General features: G+C 49.4%; 1 protein-coding gene across 3 annotated transcripts in view; it reads right to left on the bottom strand.

Moving 5' to 3' along the window:
- The window catches only part of PHKA1 (phosphorylase kinase regulatory subunit alpha 1), a 1,109,231-nt gene that overhangs the window by 765,860 nt on the left and 320,234 nt on the right, over positions 1 to 23,137 (bottom strand). For all 3 annotated transcript variants that reach the window (XM_085630734.1, XM_085630735.1, XM_085630736.1), the window contains exon 9: positions 14,981 to 15,034. In XM_085630734.1, coding sequence (XP_085486860.1) covers positions 14,981 to 15,034 — 54 coding nt within the window. The remainder of the gene's footprint in view (positions 1 to 14,980; positions 15,035 to 23,137) is intronic.

Genomic DNA, 23,137 nt, shown 5'->3' with positions numbered 1-23,137 from the left:
TTTAATCTTCCTGACTCTTACATTCAGCAATATAATATATTCGCTCCCATTCTCCACACATTTTTACAAAAATGTAACTCCAACCCTGTTCCTATTTCTTTCTCTCCTGCTACACCCTTATTTCATGCTCCCTTAGATCCCACTCCCAGTGCCTCTTTTATATATATAAAACCCTATAATCAGAGAGGTGTGGCTCACTGGTTAGAGGCGGCAGACCCGTAAGCAGAGAATTGGCCAGGGACCAGGGTTCAATTCCCGACGCGGCAGGGTTGTGGACCAGGGTCAAAATGGACTCGATAATTCTCGCCTCGGTACCTACTCTAACCAGGAACACACTCGGCAACTCTGGGCATCAAGCTTGCCTCATCTCTACAACGGCCCCCCACAGACGCTGGGGATGCCTGGTTTCACCTTGGAGATACCCAGAAAGGGACCATCTCACAGGGATAGCCAGGACGGGTTCCCCAGCGGTCTATAGCGCCGGGACACCTCCTTGTGAGGTAGCTGTTCGCGCTCTACAAATATCAGTATTATTATTATTAATCACGTATTAGCACTCGGAGTAAATCTCTTATCGAATTACTTTGGGAACAGGATTTATCTCAATTGCTAGTTGTTCATCAATAGGACCAATTGTGGCAAAAGATTTTCAAAACATCTAAAGCGGCTAGTATTACACAATCTCAATATTTCATTTATAATCGAGTTGTTGTTACTCCCCTTTTTTTACACAAAATTTACCACTCTAAGTCTCCCTTATGCTGGTCATGTCTCTCTGCTGAAGGTTTGTTATTGCACCTACTTTATTATTGTCCCAAGGTCCATGATTTTTGGAAAGCTACATGGTCGAAATGTCTACTGATTTTCTCTTGTAATGTTCCATTTGCTATTCACAATATCTTCTTAGGTACCCTATCTACTGACTTCGACCATCTCCCCTCCAAAACTATCTTACTCAACCTTTTTATTGCTATTGCTTTTGAAGTCATACTAACCTGTTGGAAAGATAACTCTAAATTATCCTTTTTGCTATGGTGGAATTTTATTTGTGATGAACACAGAATTGCCTCTGTTTCACACTCCTCTATTTATCTAAAGATTAAATCTGATTTATTATGGTTGCCTTTTACTACATTTCTATCATCACACTCATCTCTTTTAGAAAACCCAATTTCATTTTATCTATCTATACCTTCTTTAGTATCTCTCTTCCTCCCTCCCTCCTCTTTCTTTTCTTCTATCCTCTCCTTTTCTTTTCTCTCTACCCACATATAAAACGCACAAATAATATCTTTTCTCATAGAACACATTATTTTATTTTATTGATGTATTTTTTAAATTTCAGCATGTATTCCCTCTTACTGGATTTCTTCACATTATCATATTTATCAATGTTACTAAGTCTTATGCTTATTCAAAAGATTGTATCATTCGTTAATGTTTTTGGTGATTTCTTATATCTTTTTCCTACTTTGTACTGTTTTAACTCTGTTTATTCTTTCAATAAAATGATTTAACACAAAAATCAGTTCATTTATTTATTTACTTATATAGCGCTAGAATCGACCCCGAGGGGGTATCTCTGCGCTTAGGACGGACCGTGAGGGTGTATTGCAACGACAGCAGAATCAGGCGTTGAAGAGAATGGTTTTAAGCAGCTTCCTAAATTGTAGGTGATCAGTGCATTGTCTCAAAAGTATGGGAAGCTCGTTCCAATATAGAGGACCAAGATGGGAGCGGGCTCTTCCTCCCAATCTGGCCTTTCTTACTCGGGGAACCACAAGGATATGTTTGGCACCCGAGCGAAGAGATCTGGAAGGTACATAGGACGTGAATTTCTCTGAGAGGTAAGAGGGGCCTAAATTAAGCAGTGACCTGTGGATAATGCAGCTGATCTTAAATCGTACCCATTGGCGGATAGGAAGCCAATGCAGCAGCGCAAGAAGAGGGCGGGAAGGAGTCCTAGGAGGAGCATTGAGGACCAGTTGTGCCGCCGTGTTTCTGGACTACCTGCAGTCTGCTGAGCGGGGCGGCATTAGCGGACATCAGAAGGCCGTTACAGTAGTCCAGACGGCTTAATACAAGTGCCTAAGCTAAAGTTTTCCAGGTTGAGTCAGGGAAGACTCGACGGAGCAGGCCTATTGTGTGGAAACAGGAGCCTGCAGTCTGAGCAGTCTGAGCAGTCTGAGCAGCATGCTCCTTCAGAGTCAGGGTTTAGTCCAAACGAATACCCAAGTTTTTAACCGTCAGCTTGGGGGCAGGATGAGGGCCTAGATCAATCGGCCACCATTCTGGCGTCCATAAGGACGGGGCTTCTCCGAAGAGCATAATCTCTGTTTTTCCCAAATTGCACTGGAGGAAATTACTCTTCATCCAGTGGGAGATGGCTCTCATACCATTAGAGAAGGCCGACTGCACATAAGAAGTGAATTTATTGAATGGAAAGAGCAACTGAGTGTCGTCGGCATAGGATATGGGGATAAACCCATGCGTCCTCAGTAGATTGGCCAAGGGAGCGATATAGATGTTAAACAGTGTAGGGCTCAAACATGAGCCCTGAGGAACTCCCTTGGACAGTTCTGTTGGGGCCGAACGATACGGGCCTAAGTTGACAATCTGGGAGCGAGCTGATAAAAAGCTCTGAAACAACAATACGGCAACCCACTCTTCCCCAAGGGACTGGGTATAGTCAATAACACAACATCAATGATCCTTGAGGAATCATTCAGCAATTATCGACCTGAGGATGGTCTCGTGGATTTTATCTTTTTTGAGACCGAAACGTCGACGCTACTACACCGTTTTTCTTTACATAGTTATCAGTGGAAACAAAATGAATTGAACAAAAACTATGAATTGATTGTAATGTATGGTTGATTACATGCACTGTCCATACTGGAGAACAAAAGGTGTAAGATACTACTGTGTATGTTATATGAATTAAGACAGTAGTTAGTGTGTTGCCATATGTGATATGATTAATGACTACTTTTCCATGTTTGTTTGATAAAATGTATTGCATGTCAAGATTGGTTGATTTCAAGATAAAAAATAACTATTTATTGACGGAAACTCTTCGAGCTCTGAGAAATTGTGTTCACTAGTGTGACGACTCCTAAATAATGAGTTAAAGCTGAATGATTCCTCAAGGATCATCGATGTTGTGTTACTGTTAAAAAGCTTGTCATCCATTGTAAGGCCGATTTTCTTAGTCCCATTTCCTTTAGTCTGCTGAGCAATATAGGGTGTGAAACTGTCGAACGCGGCAGATAAGTCCAACAGCACCAGAATCATAGAATGGCCCTTATCTAGGGTCATCCTGATGTTATCCGCGACCACTAGTAGTGCTGATTCGGTGCTGTATTTGGGCCTAAACCCGAATTGGGAGGGGTCTAGGCAGCCCGTGAGTTCGACATGATTAGAGAGATGAGTGTTGACATGTTTCTCCATTAATTTGCTCAGAAACGGAAGGAGCGAAATAGGGCGGAGGTTGGAGAGATCCGCCCAGGGGACTTTAGTGTTCTTGCGGATTGGTCTGACCTGTGCAACTTTCCATTCTAAAGGTACATGGCCTTCTCTCAGGGAGAGATTGAGAGATTGAATCAAGGGAGACAAATGATTGGCCAAGGGAGGGATGACTTTAGCAGGGAAAAGGTCAGAAGGGGATCCAGATGGAATATGCTACTTACCAGTAGTCATCTGTTCTTGGCATGTAGAGCTGCAGAGCCACACACTTAGGATAAGATCGCCATCTGGTGTTGGGCTCGGATGATTGCAGGTTGTTGTTGTCTTCGGAAGAAGCCTTATGGTCACGAGATAGGTGACTCCTCCTCTGGACAACAGTGCGCATGGGCATCCACTCCATCCTCAGATTGTTTTTCGCCATGATGGGAAATGATGGAGTGTATAAGAATAAAGAAAAAGGATGTCCATGTGTAATGTCTAATTAAGACAATGCTGGAACAGATACAGGTCCCAGGGAGGTGGGTGGGCGTGTGTGGCTCTGCAGCTCTACATGCCAAGAACAGATGCATACTGGTAAGTAGCATATTCCGTTTGAGGCATATGAGCTGCAGATCACACACTTAGGATAGACTATATAGCGGTGTCTCCCCTAGCGGTGGTCACCTGTATCTGTTGCAGCAGTTTGGAATAGAGTTTTCAGGACAGCTTGGCCTACGGAAGCTTGTTGTTTGGATTGCACATCAACACAGTAATGTTTAGTGAAGGTGTGTGTGGTAGACCATGTGGCTGCTTTGCAAATATCTTCTAAGGGAATGTTCCCTAAGAATGCCATGGAAGCCCCTATTTTGCGTGTGGAGTGCGCTCTAGGGGGAACTGTAAGAGTGCGTTTAGCTTTTTGGTAACATATTTGGATACATTTAACTATCCACCTGGCTTTACCTGATTTTGAAATGGGGTTGCCTTTATGTGGTGGAGAGAAAGCAACAAACAGTTGTTTGGTTTTGCGAAAAGGTTTGGTTATGTCGATGTAATAAAGCAAGGCTCTTTTAACATCTAAGGTATGAAGAGCTCTCTCAGCTATTGAGTCTGGATTAGGGAAGAAGACTGGCAGCTCGACTGATTGGTTAAGGTGGAAAGGGGAAATGACTTTTGGTAGGAATTTTGGGTTTGTCCTAAGAACCACTTTGTTACGATGTAGTTGTAGGAATGGTTCTTTAATTGTTAAAGCCTGTATCTCACTTACCCTTCGCAGGGATGTGATTGCAATAAGGAAAGCCACTTTCCATGTAAGGAATTGCAGTTCGCATTTATGCATAGGTTCAAATGGGTGGCCCATGAGCCTAGTTAGAACAATATTCAGATTCCACACTGGAGAAGGTGGTAATCTGGGAGGAATAATCCTTTTAAGACCTTCCATGAAGGCTTTGATCGCTGGTACTTTAAATAGTGACAAGTGTTGTCGATTTTGTAAGTAGGCTGCTAACGCCGCTAGGTGTAGACGTATAGATGTATACGCTAAATTGCATCTTTGCAAGTGTAGTAAATAGCAAATGATGTTTTGGATGGAAGCATCCAGTGGACGTATATTATTGTTAGTGCAGTAAATGGCAAATCTTTTTCCATTTTGCAGCATAACATGCTCTAGTAGTAGGTCTTCTAGCTTCTTTTATAATATTCATACAGTCTGGTGGGAGATTGAGGTAACCGAACTCTAAGACTTCAGGAGCCAGATCGCCAAGTTCAGTTGTTGTGGATCTGGGTGTCTGATTTCTCCATGGTTCTGGGTTAATAAGGCCGGGGAAAGGCGCAGTTTTTGATGTGGAACTAGCGAGAGTTCCAGAAGTGTTGTGAACCAGGGTTGACGTGCCCAAGTGAGAGCTACTAGTATCAGTTTTAGAGACTGTTGTTTGAGCTTGCGTACCACAAATGGAATGAGTGGGAGAGGCGGAAAAGCGTACGCAAATCTGCCTGACCAGTTCATCCATATTGCATTGCCCTTCGACTGTGGGTGTGGAAACCTGGCGGCGAAGGTTGGGCATTTTGCGTTTTCGTGTGTGGCGAACAGGTCTATGTCTGGTTGGCCCCATTTTTGGAAGAATGGGAGTAGGACTTTGGGGTGTAATTCCCATTCGTGGATTTGTTGGGTCTGTCGACTTAGGAGACCGGCAATCTGGTTGTGAACCCCTGGAAGATGTTCTGCTAGCAGGTAGATGTTTTGGGGAATTGCCCATCTCCAAATGTTCTGTGCGAGTTGGGACAATTGGAGAGAATGTGTCCCACCCTGTTTTTGTATGTAATACATTGTCGTCATGTTGTCTGTGCGAATGAGGACAGTCTTGTTCCTTAGATGTACTTGAAAAGATTTCAGTGCTAGGAACACTGCTAGAAGTTCTAGGTGATTGATATGGAGCAGTTTTTGTTGAGTGGTCCATTTGCCCTGAGTGGTGTGTTGTAGGAGATGGGCTCCCCACCCTGTGAGAGATGCGTCGGTTGTCAGCACTACTTGTGGAAGAGGCTCTAAGAACGGTCGCCCTTTGGACAGGTTGATGGTGTTCCACCATTTCAGTGAGCGAAATGAGCGACTGTCCACCAACACCAGATCGGTAAGTTGTCCGTGAGCCTGGTTGCACTGTTGTGCTAGACATTCTTGCAAGGGACGCATTTGAAGTCGTGCGTGAGGCACAATGGAGATGCATGACGCCATCATGCCTAATAGTTGCATAAACACTCTTGCTGGAAGAGAGTGTTGAGTTTGAAATTTTAAGATGAGGTTTTGTATGTTGGCTATCCTGGCTGTGCTGGGATAAGCAATGCCCTTGGAGGTATTTATGGCGGCTCCCAGATATTGATGTATGTGGGAGGGTTGCAGTTGGGATTTGGGATAGTTGATGGTAAATCCCAAGTTGTGTAAGGTTTGAATAGTGTGGTGAGTGTGGAGAACGCATTTGTCGAAAGTATTGGCTTTTATGAGCCAATCGTCGAGATATGGGAAGACATGGATTTGTTGTCTCCTAAGATGCGCTGCTACTACTGCTAGGCATTTGGTGAATACCCTGGGTGCAGTTGTCACTCCGAATGGGAGGACCGTAAACTGATAGTGCTGTCCGTCTACCACAAATCTTAGGTACTTCCTGTGAGCAGGATGCATGGGGATGTGAAAGTATGCGTCCTTGAGGTCTAATGTGGTAAGGAAATCGTCTTGTTGAAGTAGTGGGAGCACTTGCTGAAGAGTGATCATATGGAAGTGATCTGAGTGTATGTACTGATTTAGGAGTCTGAGGTAGAGTATGGGTCTTAACGTCTCATCCTTTTTGGGGATTAGGAAGTATAGAGAATATACTCCTGTACCCTGATGTTGGAGTGGAACTGGTTCTATTGCGTGTTTTTGAAGCAAGGATCGAATTTCTTGTTTGAGGAGTGTAAGATGGTGTGGTGACATTGGACGGTGTTTGGGTGGTATGTGTGGGGGGGTGTTTGTGAGTTCGAGGCAGTAACCAAACTGGATAATTTGTCTTACCCACTTGTCTGTTGTAATGAAATTCCAGACAGGTAGGAACTGTTGGAGTCTTCCCCCGACCGGAGTGGAATGGTCTGGGGGAGTGGAGGCAAGTCACTGTTTAGTGGCTGGAGAGGTGCGGGTGTTGGTATTGCCCCGACCTCGGCCCTTGGTGTTGTTTCCCCTATATCCTCCTCTAAAATATCCTCTGTTGGGGGATGTTTGCGCGGAGGCTTTGAAAGTGGAGGAGGTGTCTGTTCCAGTATTTTTGGAGGCTCCCCTATAGAAGGAGCGTCGAAAGGAGCCTCGTGGGTGTGGAGACTGTAATGCTCCCATTGATTTAGCAGTCTCGTTATCTTTTTTCATCTTCTCAAGTGCAGTATCTACTGCGGGCCCGAATAGTTGCTCTTGATTGAATGGTTGGCCAAGTATTGTTGTTTGTACTTCTGGCTTAAAGCCTGAAATACGTAGCCATGCATGGCGTCTAAGAAGTATGCTTGTGTTGACCGCCCTAGAAACAGTATCCGCGGCGTCTAGTGCACATTTAATTGATGCGTTGGATATGAGTTTTCCCTCTTGTATGAGGTCATTAGCCTGGGATTTGTACTGATCTGGTAGGTGTTTTAAAAGATCTTCTAACTGATCATAATGAGACCTATCATATCGGGCTAATAGGGCTTGTGTGTTGGCAATACGCCAATGGTTAGCAGCTTGTGCTGCAACTCTTTTGCCCGAGGCCTCTAATAGCTTGGACTCTTTGTCTGGGGGCGGTGTGTCTCCTGTTGTTTGGGAGTTAGCCCGCTTTCTTGCGTTTGAAACTACTAAAGAGTCTAGAGGGAGCTGTGCTTTAATGTAAGCGGGATCTTGTGAGGCAGGTCTATATTTCTTTTCAATTCGAGGGTTAAGAACCCTAGCTCTGACGGGGTCTTTAAAAACCTCTGTGGCGTGTTTTATGACTCCCTTAATCAAGGGCAAGATTTGAACTGATTTTTGAGACTGTTCGAATGTGTCTAAAAGAAAGTCTTCTTCGGGTGTATCTGAATGCATGGTGACGCCATGGAAAAGTGCTGCCCTGTTTATCAGCTGCCCAAACCCTAGGTGGTCATCTGGAGGGTAGGGTTTGGAGGGGTATGTAGTGGGATCAGGAATATCGGGTAAAGGGTAAGCCCAGTCGTCTAAGGGTACCGTATCCGGAAGAGTGAAAGGATCATTAGGATCATCCGGATCACCCCCTCCCCCTAAGCCATCATCATCATCCTGTGGAGGTGGTGTATGTGAAGGAGATGGTAGAGGAGAAGGAGGTGGGGGCAGGGGGGGTGGGGTGAGAGGTGGTATAGGAGAGGAAGGACGAATGGGTGAGGTGGCTGAGTCCTTCTTCTTTATGGGAGCTGGAGGAGGTGTTGTGTCCAGCTTCCTTTTCTTGTATGGCACAGCGGTGACATGTCCAGTTTTTGGATTGATATAAATCCTTTTTTGCGTGGGATCAGGGTGAAAAAGTTCTTCATTGTCCGAAAGTGGCTTTGGTGTCGATTTTTTCGGTTCCGATCTATGTTTTGGATGATCGATAGAGTCTTTTGGGGCTTTGGAAAGTTGTTTCGGTGCCGATGATGATTTCGGTGCCGAAGAACTTTTCGGTGCCGGTGGAGATTTCGGTGCCGAAGAACGTTTCAGTGCCGGTGGAGATTTCGGTGCCGAGAGGGAATCTTTAAGCTTGATAGCTTTAGATGCCGGTTTATCAATCGGTCTCGATGGTTTTGTTATCGAGGGTATCGGAGACTGCTTCGGTGCCGAGAGGTCTTGAGTCTTCGGTGCCGAAGGTACTGTGGGCACTATAACATGTGGTTTGCTCGAGCCCGAGCCACCTGTAGGCTTATATTTCTTCGGAGCCGAGCCCGAGAGCGGGGCTTCTGAAGACGGTTTTCGGTCGCGACTGGGGCCAGCTGGCGGAGTCTTGACCACTGCCGTTTGGGGGGGGGGGGGGGGGGGAGGTTGGGGTAGGGGCACTGGTACTCACTCGTTGCCCCGGAGTGATGGGGTCATCAGAGTCGTCCGCTTCGGATATAATTTGGAGTTCCTCGGAATCTTCTTCCGGGACATCGGGCCCTGATCAAAGATGTCCTCTGGTTCTGGAGCCGGTCTGGCCATGATATGGCGTCGAGCTTTCCGGTCCCGGATGGTTTTCTTGGATCGGAATGCGGCGCAGGCTGGACAGCTGGATTCGTTATGTTCCGGCGAGAGGCACAGGTTGCAGACCTCGTGGTGATCACTGTGGGGGAACTTTGCTCCACATCGGGGGCATTTTTTAAAAGTTGTCCTTTCCATGAGCCGTGTCCGGAACCGGTCCGATTGAATTTCGACGTCGAGTTGAAGTATGTAGAGGTTTTTCGCTTCGAAAGTTGGATATTTAGAAGTTTTCAGCCGGAGTGGAAAAGTTCATCCGAACCCAATGGCGGAAAAAAACAATCTGAGGATGGAGTGGATGCCCATGCGCACTGTTGTCCAGAGGAGGAGTCACCTATCTCGTGACCAAAAGGCTTCTTCCGAAGACAACAACAACCTGCAATCATCCGAGCCCAACACCAGATGGCGATCTTATCGTAAGTGTGTGATCTACAGCTCATATGCCTCGAACATTATCTTACAGATCAATAGTTCAACCTCTGCTGATGTAAGCATGGGGAAGTGCTCTATCAGCTGAGGATTTGTCTGTTTTAATTGATCAAATGCCGTTGGGGTCTTGTCACAGGGGGAAGCGGACTGAAGAGCCTTTCGTCAAGGCCAAGACTGTGACCGACAACCTTTCCCCTCTTTCTTTTCCTCAGCAGAACGAGTGGTTCCCTACAGGAGCACAGCCACCCGTCGCGAACGAAGAACCCGGCCTCTGTACCTTTAACTGGAAGGGATTCGAGGATAGCTCCGCCCCCAACAGTGACGACGAAGAAGGCCGGGCGGATATAGAGAGAGAGGTCCAACCTCCAGTGTGCGCGGACACCGGAGAGAGGAAGGAGGTATACGAGCAGCGGAGCGAGAGAGTGTATTTGGCAAGCGGAGGAGCGGAAGGCGAGAGAGAGAAGGTCAACATCGGGAGGAGTAAGGACGAGGCGTGGGACTGCCGTCGAGCAACGGAGGAGCGGAGGACGACGGCTGGAGAGGAAGCAGTACCCAAGCTACGAGAGCCAGGAGGCCACCGACCCCGTGAGCCGCCCAGCCACGTTCCCGGAGGAGCGTGGCTCTCCAAGGTACGAGAGCGTCTCTCGGGCTGGGGAGGTAGAAAGGGAGGAACTGACTAAGGGGACAGCCGGGCACTAGAAGCTAGCGTGTTGGTGTTTACTCCCATTCACACCCCTTCCCGAGCACCCTGGGGAAGAAGCTCAACTCGACCTATACAGTACCAGAGCCCGGAGAGGAAGGACCATGGCGGGAAGGAGAGAGCCCAGGGAAAGGACCACAGAGGCCCCCCTGCCTTATTATAGGCCCACCCCCATTCGTAAAAGACTGCATCGAGTAATAAAAACGTTAAAAACACCACCTCGGTCTCCAGAGTTGTCATATTCCTCACAGGTCTGCAGCTGGTTTCCTGCCAAGGTGATTTTTTCATAGATAAGCTCTATTTTCTGGGTAAAGTAGAGAGCAATATCATCACACAGCAATTGAGAAGGGGCCTCAGAACTTTCACAGACCTTAGGGCTGATGAATGACTGAAGGATTTGATGCAAAATCTTAGGGGCGTAACCAGCCTGGGCTAATTGTAATGCTATATGAGTTTTCCGTGCTGTTTTAATGTTTTTATGATAGCTGGACAGAGTGGTATAAAACCGATCTCTGTCCTTCTCATCATGGGTAGCACGCCATTTCCTCTCATATTTCCTGCAAAGTTGTTTTTGGACTCGCAGCTAAGGCGAGAACCAAGCGGCCTGTGGGCGATTAGGATAACTGGGGAGAGATTTTAATGGGGCAATGCGATCAATAGCTATTGAGATAGCAGAGTTATATTTAGCTAATGTTTCTTCTATATTGTCAGATAGAGAGTTTTTTTTTTTTTTTTTTTTTTTTTTTTTTTAAACCGTTTATTGCAATCTCAAATAGTTACAGGTATGGGCCTACAACCGTCTGGCCGGCCGCTAGAGTGACAGAAGCATATGACATATATACAGAAAAATCTCTTGGCTGTGCAAAAAGGTAAATCAGGAGATATCAGTAGTGCAGGCCACATAACTCCAAACCCACAATACGGTTTCCTTTTGTCGAAACACAACAACACAAAAAACCACACCCGCAAGGCAACCCGCAATCCCAAGTGACAGCACGCGCTCCTTAAGTGGGGGACCCCAACCAATCGCCAAACTCTGAAGAGGGGAATGAGAACAGATCAGGGACTGGGGAACCACGTGCCCGTGGCTGGGGGAGGGGGTCGGCTAGGGGGACGGAGCTGGTGAGGCAGCCGGCAGCAGTGGCGGCTCGCAAATACCCCCGCGATAGGCGTTCCAGGGGCCCCAGATTTTCACCCACGCCCCAGGCTTACCCCTCGCAACATACACCACCTTTTCACGAAACATACACCAATCCATGTGTTCTTTCCAGGCCGACACCGCCGGGGGCCTCTGGGATCCCCACAATTGAGCAATGTCACGCTTAGCTATCATGTATCCCAGAGTCACCCACCGCGTCTGCGGAACCGAGTAGTCAGTTGGCTCCCACACATTCAGCAAGCATCTCCTCGCTTCAGGCAACAGCGCGACACGCGTAACCACTCGCAGGACCTCGTGCACACCACGCCAGAATCTCTCCACCTTTGGGCATTCCCACAGAATATGCAAGAAAGTTGCCAAAGCACCACAGCCACGCTTACACAGTCCATCCTCAGCAAAGCCCATACGTAGAAGCCTTGGCCCCGTCACGTAAACCCGGTGGAGGATCTTAAGCTGGACGAAGCGAAGGCGAGCCGGGATGGCCACCTCCTTCGGAGAGGCCACCGCGGAAATCCAGTCCTCGTCGTCCAATTCCAGCCCATCGGCAACCCAGGCCTCGCGGAGGCCAGTCAGCAGGCCCGATCGGTCGTTGATCAGTTTTTTATATATAAGGGAGATCGTGCTGTCTGGGACATGGCCATCCAGCACTCTGTCCTCCAGGGGGGAAGACTCCGGAATGGACGCGACATCCGGGAAGACGGAGCCCAGCGCGTGGCGGACTTGTAAGTACCGAAAGTACTCACTGCCTTGCAACTGAAACTCCGTCTGCAGCGTCTCGAAAGTTTTGAATCCCCCCCTCGTCCAGAGATCTCCCACTGTGCTGATGCCGATCGTGTCCCACTTCTCGAAGCCCTTCGAGGTCCACAGGGAGCCCAACCTCGCAGACGCATATAGCGGTGACGCCCGGGTCAAACGGTCCTTCCACCCCATAGCTGCGTTAGCCGCGTGCCATACACGCACCATGACACGCGTCGGTCCCGTCAGGCGAGGGTCCGGCGCGCCAGAGTAGAGCGCTCGATTGTAGTCGCCACCGGGCAGGAGCATCTTGTCCATTTCAAATGCCGGGTTCAGGGCGGGCCCGTAAGGGCCATGATTAATCGCAGCTAGCTGGGAGGCCCAGTAATACCGTTTAATATCCGGGAGGGCAACCCCCCCATCGTACCACGGGAGCGTCAATTTAGTCAAGGCAATACGTGGCCTCCCGTCCCAGAACAGGCGACGCTGCAAACTCTCCACCTCACGGAAGTAGCGCGCCGGGACCAAGTCTATAGTGTTCTGGAGAGCGTACAGAAAGCGCGGCAACGACATCATCTTAAACAAGGCCGCTCGGCCGAGCGGCGAAAGCGGCAGACGCCGCCAACGCACCACGTCCTCCTTCAAGCGCTGGAGGGGGGGCAGCAAATTCCGCTCGTAGCGGGCCTCCGGGTCCAGAGTAATATATATACCCAGGTACCGAAACCCCTGGGAGGCAATCTGGATCGGACAGTCCCGTGGTAGGACCGGAGCCTCCCCGGCAAGCACATATACACAGGATTTCGCCCAGTTGATGACGAGGCCTGAGTTGCGACCGAATGAGCGCAAAACATCAACTAGGACGATCAGTGATTTACGCGGGGAGGCGAGATATAGAAGGATATCATCAGCGTAGAGGGACACACGGTCCTCATGCTCGGGGGTCCAGCGGAGACCACGGATGGAAGGGTGCCACCGCAGCCACTCCGCCAGGGGCTCCAGGGCCAGTGCAAACAGGAGAGGCGACAGGGGGCAACCCTGTCGCGTGCCCCGTCCCAGTGCGAATGGGGCCGAAACTCGTCCATTCACCACCACCTGCGCCAATGGGCCGGAATACAACAACTTGACCCAGCTGATGAAGCCCGGTCCGAAGCCAAACTTCGCCAGCATCGCCCAAATGTATGGCCACTCGAGCGTATCAAACGCCATGGTGGCGTCCAAGGACGCCAAGATGGCCGGTTCCCGCACGAACGGGACACGCGCGAGCACCCCGTGCAAGCGTCGCAGATTAAGGCCCGTGTTGCGATGGGGTATGAAGCCGGACTGGTCTTGGTGGACCAAATCGCCCACCACGCCGACCAGCCGGTTGGCCAGCACCTTGGCTAGGATTTTGGGCTCCGCGTTCAAGAGCGAGATAGGCCTATAGGATGTGACCCGCTCACGGGGTCTCCCCTCCTTGTGGATCACCACGATCGTGGCCAGACGCTGGTCCGGCGGAAGGGAACCCCGCGAGCGGGCCGCCAGGAACATCGCGCGCAGGTGGGGCGCCAGTACATCTGGTCGCAGCTTATACAGCTCGATAGGGATGCCATTGGGGCCCATGGCCTTGCCAGATGCGACCGAGCGGATAGCAAGGGCAATTTCGTCCGAGGTGGGAGGAGCGTCCAGCGAATCCCTGTCCTCCACCGAAAGGGAGGGCAGCGCGATGTCCCGAAGCAGGGCATGGGAATCCTCCTCGATAGAGAGTTTTGAGGCCTTAAAATGAAGGTTTGAAAGCTCTCTGAGGAGACTTTCTGCCACTGCCTACAAGTGTGAAATGTGACTGATTTGGATTTCTTTGGTTCTATTGGGTCCTGAATAAAAAATTTGATAGACGAATGATCGGACCAGGTGAGTGGCTGGGGCGGGTTCCCACTGGATCCTGGAAGAATTTGAGAAAATTAAGTCCAATGTATGGCCGGCTATGTGGGCTAGTTTATATTACCTATACTAGCTAAGTTGCTTCATGACAAGTGCACATGCAGCTTGACATTTTAATTATAAAAGCTGTGACAAAATGTTCGCAATGTTACCAAAAGTTCTATAGAGTGCTCGCTTTTTTGAAAACGCATGCTTGTATCACACTTCGTGTGTTTGTGCCACTGTGATTGATGGTTTACACAAACAATACACTGTTTATTAAATGGTTCTCGCGTATATCGTTATAGCTCCTGTACTACATATGGGGGAATGTTTGACAACAAACCAGTTTCATCCAAAGAGAAGAAGATCTTCACTTATGGCCTTCGTTAGAGAAAAATAATTAATTAATGGTCAAGTCATTATTTTCTGGAAAAACAAATCCTTGAACCTTAGTGTGAAGCGTTAATTGTATTTATTTACTTATAAAGTTTTCATAGCACAAACATGACCTGTGAGGGTATCAGAGCGCTTTACATATGATCGGAAAAAAGAAAACAGGGAAGCAAACAAAAACATAATCACGAGAGGTACACACTGTGTAAATAAAATATACATTTCTGCAGGCTAAAGTACATTAACTTGAAAATAACCTTGTATGTTTTTTAGGCAGAATCTAACTGGCAATCCTTTCTAACTGATCTTTGGTAACCTGGACGCTGTGACACTGAAAGGCACTTGAGACAAAGACACTTTTAAATAGGTCAGCGTGGCTTCCATAAAAGTGTTTTACGGAAGATAATTTTTGTTTGTCATGTCAAAGTACAATGGACGGTGGCTTATTATCGCAGGACTGTTTCTCCACTTACTGAGCTAGCATTTGCTATTGCAGATGGACAAAGCAGTTAAGGAGCAATACCTCTTTTGGTGTTTTATATCCATCGCGTAGGAATCGACAGCAACCATAGCGGCCCTAAAAATAAAAAGATACAATAACTCTTTAGTTGTAATTATCTATAATTACTGCTTGCATTTGGCGGCTCAATAGGAAAAATGTTGATAATTTTAGAAATGCGGTCTTATAAAAATACCATGCACTGGAGGATCATTTCGAATCTCAAAATCTGGATTTATTAAATGTTTGAGTCAGTCAGAAAAAGTTATCCCAAAAGGTATTTCTTAATGTGTGGGATCCAGTAAAATTAAAAGACATAAAACACAACTGACATGGATCAACAGTCAAACTTCACACAGATTAACAAAGTATGGGAATAATAATAATGTATCCACAAATATGTCACAAAAATATCTGTATGAAAGTTTAATGTAAAAGCAGCTTAGAAAACATTTTTGTTTATTAACGTATCTAACTCTAGTGGAAGGAAAATGTGTAGTGCAACACAAACTAACTAGGCCTATACAACCTTTTTTAGGCCAAACCTTGCGTTGCTCGCTTTGCGAGGCATGCAGTATTCAGTATAGCGTGGAAGATTTGTGGAAGCCCCGCCCACTCTCCACCCTACTTTTTCATTGGCTTATGTCCTAAATGCTGCCTTCCGATTGGTTTTAGGCTTGTTAGTCCCTCCTTATGACAAGCATGTCGTCATTTGTATCCTTCCATGGCTACTGGCCCCTTTACTTTCAACACTATTTTCTTCCTGTGTCTCCCCCGCTCCCCTCCCGCAGTCCGTGACTTCTCGGCGTCTGAGATGATTCCCACACAAAAGAGAAGCCCCTCTCTCTCTCCGGCTGTGTAGTAATTTGCCTTTTCTTCTCAGCCCGTGACATCAGAGGCCGCCTCACCATAGATGGAGCTGCAGAGCCCTGTGCAGCGCTGAGTGCTAGCCCTTGAGATTAAAAGAAACCAAGAGAGGGCACGCTGCGCGAGAGAGGGAGGGTGGAGATGTCTCTGTGTAGGCACCAGAGGCCGCCTGGAGTTAATGCGGCCAGACGCCCTTCTCTCTGATCCACACACTGGGAGCGGGGGGCGCCCCCTCTTCAAGGCACAGCTTGCACTCCACTCTGGGGGACCTTCGTCCGCGCCATCACTACTCAGGGAATAACGAAGAAAAACAATTTCACCATAAAGGTTAAGTTATAATGACTCTCCCCTCTGCATGTTTACACCCAACCTCTAGCAGGAAACCTAGCCACCCTCTGTCCCCAGCCAGCCCCTTACCCTGCTGCTGGGGGAATCCTCGCTGTGCAAGGAGGAGGGGGCGCCTCGTGCGGAGGTCCTGCTGGCCGCAACAGACACCCCCCTCCCCGTGTGCGCTCCGTGCATGTGACAGCTACAAACGCCTGCCACGGGAGCATGCACACAGCCACATCATAATGTATATTCGGATTGAGGCAGGCACAGGGCGCTACATCACATCCTTCCCGTGTCTCTCTGACTTTGCGTGTCTGCGAAGGTTTTGCTGAAAGGAGAAAGCGCAGCTGTCTGCCATCTCCAGTTAGATGGACAGAGGGTGTGCCCAGCCCCCTGGAGAGCAAAGCGCCCAATGATCTGTTCTGAGGCCGTCCCTGTCTGCCCCGCTGCCCGGGGGTCCCCACTGGCTGATCTCGACGCACTGAAGATCGATCTTGTGTGTCTGCTCCCCCGGGGTCCGCAGGAAGGAAGCCAGCCGCTCTCGCAGCCGGAGAAGGTGGGATGGATCAGGAAATTCTGTGGCAAGGGAATCTTTCGGGAGATCTGGAAAAACCGCTATGTGATCCTGAAGAGAGATCAGCTCTACATATCGGAAAAGGATGTAAGGCTTCTCCGGCAGTGGATTATTAGCGCTCTTCTGCGACCTCCCTAGAGGGAGTTATTATTGAACCAGAGTTAGCGTAGGTCTAAAAAGAACTTACAGGGGAATGGTCCTTTAGCCCAGCAGCTGAGCCGGCCATGTTTATTTATTTAGTAAACCATTAGGGAGGTTTTGTATAGCGCTACACGTCGCCATTTCAGAGCGCTAGAAAGGCTTTGTGTTAAATTTGAGTTCAGATGCTGTGCATCCAGATTTGCTTTGGGAACGATCCTCAAACTTGCTAACACGTTTCTGACCAAAAACGTTCCTGTAGCTAGACCTTGTGGCAGAGCCACTTAATACTTTCCAAAATGTTATGAAGATTTATACAGCGCACTAATCACCCAAGAGGATATCCAGGTGCTTGGGCAGGTGTGCAGGTGTTTGGTCCCCAAAGGTGCCTATATGAAGAGCCAGGTCTTAAGCTTCTTGAGGAACTCAAGAAGTGAGGAGGAGGCTCTGATGTGTTCAGGGAGGTCATCACCCAGCTCTTTCATCAATACACCCTCCCTATGATTTTAAGATCGTCCTCCAAGGCCAATCTGGTTCTACCTAAAATCAAGAGAGCCACTTGGGGAGGCAAGAGTTTTGCGGTGGCCATCGCTAAACTTTGGAACTCGATGCCTCAAACTAAAAACCACCGAAAATCTGACGATGTTTCATAAAGCACTTAAAACTTAGCCATTTAATAATTGGTACAATCACCCACCTTACTCCACACGTTGTCTTGGCTTTTACTTACTGCCGCTTTTCCAACTTGGATCTCAGTGCCTAGACACCCATGGGTAGTAGTGTGCTTTAGAAATCTCGATTTCATTTCATTTAAATTCATATGCATTGGAATAATAAAAGATATGCACCTTTTATTCCGACCCTGTAACTGCAGCTCTACACGTCTGAATCATCATCATCAAAACAACTTTATTCGGTCTAAACGAAGACCATAAAAGTACAATAGTCATAAGTACTTACTCACAATTCCCACACGTAAAAAAAGTAAAACAATCCAAATGCTATGGCAGTGAGCCGCTTATATCCCCAAAAAAGCATAAAATTCATATAATATACTCAATAGGTGAATTGTGTCGATAAAAAGAAATACATTAAAAAAATATATACATCACATCTCAAAGATTAAGAGAAACAGCTCTTTATAAAAAAAAAACTTAATTATAAGTACATGTCCACAACCAGCTTCTTCCAAAAAGACAAACAGCATTTACATATCAACACAACCCTTATCAAACTATTTCCCAGCCGCAAAGGCGAGGCGAGAAAGCAAGCTACACAACGCGTGGAGTACACACCCGGGAGTGACTGCAGATATAATAATGGTTTTACTTGTACAAACTGCAAAACTTTCAATAGCGGGATTAAATACATTCTTCAAGGGGTTTCATAATAACCAGGAAATAAGAGAAAATGCAGTAAATCCTGGTGAGAAGTTATTTCAAGTGCAGGGGCATAACTTTGTACTCAACTCCGCAGTTTTAGGGAAGGCTAACAATATATGAAACATGTCTAGGTAATTTGCAGAATGAAGGAAATTAAGCCATGAGGTGTAATACCTGTGTAGCACTTGTGCTAGTAACTTTATGGAGCTGTTCTGGTTCCTGAAAGGGGCAAATGTCCTAGAACCTTTGAGAACACCTTCTGCTCTGTGTCAAGCTAGATCTGTGATACTAATAATGATAGCAAGCGCCTTGCAAGGGGTCGGAAAGCTCTATATATGTCCCATTACAGCACAACAAAACTTCTCATTTATATAGAGCTTATTAGTAACTGAATTGTCTGTTTTGGCACCCGATAGTGTTGCTATCTGCACCCAAAAGCACTCATCTCCTTCATGAGAATGAAAAGCTGGGCTAGTTAAACATGTAGCTTGCAGTTTGCATCCAGATTTCTGCAGGTGGGGTATCAAACCACAAAGACTACCTCTCAGAAGCCAGACTCGCCTAGCTTTAAAAGCACTCACCTGCTCATTTCTTCAGAATGTCCAAGTCTGTCGGTTTAGAAACCCGAGTTTAATGGCGGCTGTTCAGTCTACTGCAGGTTTAATGAGTCTGGCGTTGGGCATCTGTGACCCCCCTGTGACCCACAGGCGGTCGCTCCTATCCCCTGCTGCTGCCTACGCCTGCCGCTGCCTACGCCTGCCGCTGCCTTTCACCCACTGCAACCCCCGTTGGCGCCACTTACCTCCTTCCGCCGCTCTCAGGTACCGGCCTCCGCTCGCTGCCTGCTTGTTTTTCTTCTTTTTCGCCGTTTCCGCCGCCACTGCCCCGGTCACTCTTTCCCCTCCTCCCGCTTCTCTGTTCCGGTCCCCGCAGTCCCGCCTCCCCTCACTGCCCATTGGCTACCCAGCCTCCCGCCTCCCTGCTGACCCTCCCTCCGGGCTCCTACTTATGACGCCCCTTCCGCGACCGCGCAGCGGACGCGCGCAGCGGGAGCGCCGATTGAGCGCCGAAGGTGCGCCAAAGGTAAGCCCGTCTGCGCCCGTCCGCGCCTGGACCGCGCCCAGCGCCAGACTCCCTGGTCCCCGCGCCCGCCAGCCCCCCCGCAGGATCTACGACTTCGCTACGCTCATCGCACTCAAAACCGCCCGAGCCCCCGGATGCTACCGAGCGTCCCCGCGACGCACCCATGGACCCTTCACCTGCCGATCCTGCAACTTCTCTTGCCTCCAAACAAGCACCACGCCCACCAAGACGGACAACAGCAACCACCTCAAGTGCATCCTGCTCAACACCCGCTCCGTCCACAGACACGCCGTGGAACTCTGGAACCTCCTCGACACCGCATCTCCGGACGTCGCCTTCCTCACGGAAACCTGGATGAACGACTCTTCAGCCCCCGACATCGCCATAGCCATCCCGGACGGCTACAAGATCATCAGGAAGGATCGCGTCAACCAGACCGGAGGAGGCATCGCCATCGTACACAAGAGCACCATTCGCATCTCGACTGACTCCATCGACGTATTCAACGCCGCCGAATACCTGCACTTCCAGATCCACACCGACCCCAAGACTACCCTCAGAGGCACCCTCATCTACAGACCCCCGGGACCACGCGCACAGTTCTGCGAAGACATCGCCGACTTCATCAGCCCTCACGCCCTCCCCTCCGCCGACTACATCCTCCTCGGGGACCTCAACTTCCACCTGGAGAACAACAACGATCGCAACACCACCGCCCTGCTGGATAACCTCGCCAACCTCGGACTTCAGCAACTGGTCAACACCCCCACCCACTTCGCCGGCCACACGCTCGACCCACTCTTCTCGTCCAGCAAGCACGTCACCTTCAGCCACTCCACCGGACTTCACTGGACCGACCACAGCTGCGTCCATTTCAGCTTCAGAAAGAACACGGTCCACAATCACCCGAAGCAGGCTCCCCACAGAAACTGGAGCAAGATCACCGCCGACCAGCTCGCCACCTCCCTCAGCCAGAGCCCACCTGCCAGGACCACGGACCCTAACACAGCTGCCCTCGACCTCACGCAGTGGCTGACCTCCTGTGCCGACGACCTCGCCCCACTGAAGAACCCCCCCTCCAGACCCAGAAGCAAGAAGGCCCCCTGGTTCACCGACGAACTCAAGGACTCCAAGAAGGCCTGCCGCACCCTCGAGAAGGCCTGGCTCCTCAACAAGACCGCCGACAACAGAACAGCACTCAAACTCGCCACTCGCAGACATCACCAGCTCATCCGCACCACCAAGAAGAAATCTCTGCGGGAACGACTGGACAAGAACGCCCATGACAGCAAGGAGCTCTTCAACATCGTCAAGGAGTTCTCCAACCCCAGCACCGGCAACAACGACATCACTCCCTCACAGGACCTCTGCAACTCCCTCGCCTCGTACTTCCACCGCAAGATCGCCGACATCCACAACAGCTTCGACATTTCACCCCCGCACCCATCGGTTGTACCTTCGCGCCCCGCCGCCACCCTCCAGACATGGACCGAGGTGACCCCCGAAGACACGTCACGCATGATGAACACCATCCACTCCGGATCTCCGACCGACCCGTGCCCCCATCATGTCTTCAACAAGGCAGCCTCTACCATCGCACCCCACCTCCGAGACATCATCAACACCTCCTTCAACACAGCAACCTTCCCGGAGAGCTGGAAGCACGCCGAACTCAGCGCTCTGCTGAAGAAACCAACAGCGGACCCGACCGACCTCAAGAACTACCGCCCCATCTCGCTCCTTCCTTTCCCGGCCAAAGTCATCGAGAAGGTCGTCAACAAGCAACTGGCAGCCTTCCTCGAGACGAACGGATCCCTCGACCCATCACAGTCCGGATTCAGAGCCAACCACAGCACCGAGACCGCCCTCATCGCAGCCACCGACGACATCCGAGCCCTGCTCGACAACGGCGAAACAGCGGCACTCATCCTCCTAGACCTCTCCGCAGCATTTGACACTGTCTGCCACCGCACTCTAGTCCAACGCCTCAACGACACCGGCATCCAAGGGAAGGCTCTGGAATGGATCATCTCATACCTCTCCGGCAGAACACAGAGAGTACGCCTCCCTCCGTTCCGCTCCGAGGCCACCGAAGTCATCTGCGGCGTCCCGCAAGGATCGTCGCTCAGCCCTACTCTCTTCAACATCTACATGAAACCCCTCGCTGCCATCGCACGCCAACACAACCTCAACATCATTTCCTACGCCGATGACACCCAGCTGATTCTCTCCCTCTCCAGAGACCCCGACACCGCCAAAGCCAGCCTGCACGAAGGGATGACAGACGTCGCTGAATGGATGAACATCAGCCGCCTGAAACTGAACACGGACAAGACAGAAGTCCTCATCCTGGGACCATCACCCTCCGCATGGGACGACTCCTGGTGGCCCCCGGCACTAGGCACCGCACCTGAACCGACGGACCACGCACGCAACTTGGGCGTCATACTGGATTCCTCCCTATCGATGACCAGACAAGTCAACGCCGTCTCCTCAGCTTGCTTCCACAACCTCCGCTTGCTCCGAAAGATCTTCCGATGGATCCCGACCGAGACCAGGAAGACGGTCACCCACGCTCTCGTCACCAGCAGACTAGACTACGGAAACACCCTCTACGCCGGTACTACAGCCAAGCTTCAGAAAAGACTTCAGCGTATCCAGAACGCCTCCGCCCGACTCATCCTGGACGTCCCCCGACGCAGCCACATCTCGTGCCACCTGAGAGACCTGCACTGGCTCCCTGTCAACAAGAGGATCACGTTCAGACTCCTCACCCACGCACACAAGTCCCTCCACGACCTAGGCCCAGGGTACCTCAACAGCCGCCTCACCTTCTACACGCCCACCCGCCGGCTACGTTCCGCTAACCTCGCCCTCGCCGTCGTCCCTCGCATCCAGAGAGCCACCGCTGGAGGAAGGTCATTCTCCTACCTGGCAGCTAAGACTTGGAACTCCCTACCCGTCCACCTGCGGATGACCCAGGACCACCTGGCCTTCAGGAAACAGCTCAAGACCTGGCTGTTCGAGCAGTAGCAGACCCCCTTCCCCAAGCGCCTTGAGACCCTTACGGGTGAGTAGTGCGCGATATAAGTTCCATGATTGATTGATTGATTGACGAGACTTAATACATTAGTGGCGTCTGGCCTGGGACTTGCAGAGTGTTGGCTCTACAGCATGGCGGCTGCCTTTGTGACACATTTATAGGCAAGGCACGAGCCTCAGTGCTCCTGACTAAAGTGCGAGCCAGTCTAGGCCTCATCATGTGGGGACCGTGATGGCTGACCTCTTTGCTACCGCATCATACAATTCTAACTTCAGTGAAGTTTAAAGCAGCTCTGAAGCTGGGAGGCGTAGCTGCTGAGGGGCCACAGATCAAGGATTTTTCAAAGGCCGTCTTAAGAGCGTTTCTTAAAGAGGCGGATATGTGGCCTTACTCCCAGAGCTGCAAACTTTGAAACAGGGGAGGAGGTTCGAGTCCACAGTCTGCTCAATATTCCGTGATTCCAGACAAATCACTCATCTCCTTGTATCTAAAATAACAAGCATTTGCAATGCAATAGGTCTCACATTTACGCAAGTTTGAGCTATTGACAATGCAAATTAAAATTGCTTTTATTTTTGTTTTTTAAAACATAAATAAAAGGCATTGTCATTTACAATGTCAGGAGCTTAATCTCGCGTAAATGCGAGACCTATTGCATTGCAAATGCTTGTTTAATATAACCTTCTATTGGTCCAATAATATAAACAAAGTAGGAAAGGAAGGATAAAAGAAATACTTGTACAAGATTTCATAACTATAAGAGA

Source organism: Triturus cristatus, chromosome 10 (genome assembly GCF_964204655.1).
Source record: "Triturus cristatus chromosome 10, aTriCri1.1, whole genome shotgun sequence".
Lineage (NCBI taxonomy): Eukaryota > Metazoa > Chordata > Amphibia > Caudata > Salamandridae > Triturus > Triturus cristatus.
Note: the sequence above shows the minus strand (reverse complement) of the source record. Positions and strands in the feature narration are given on the sequence as shown.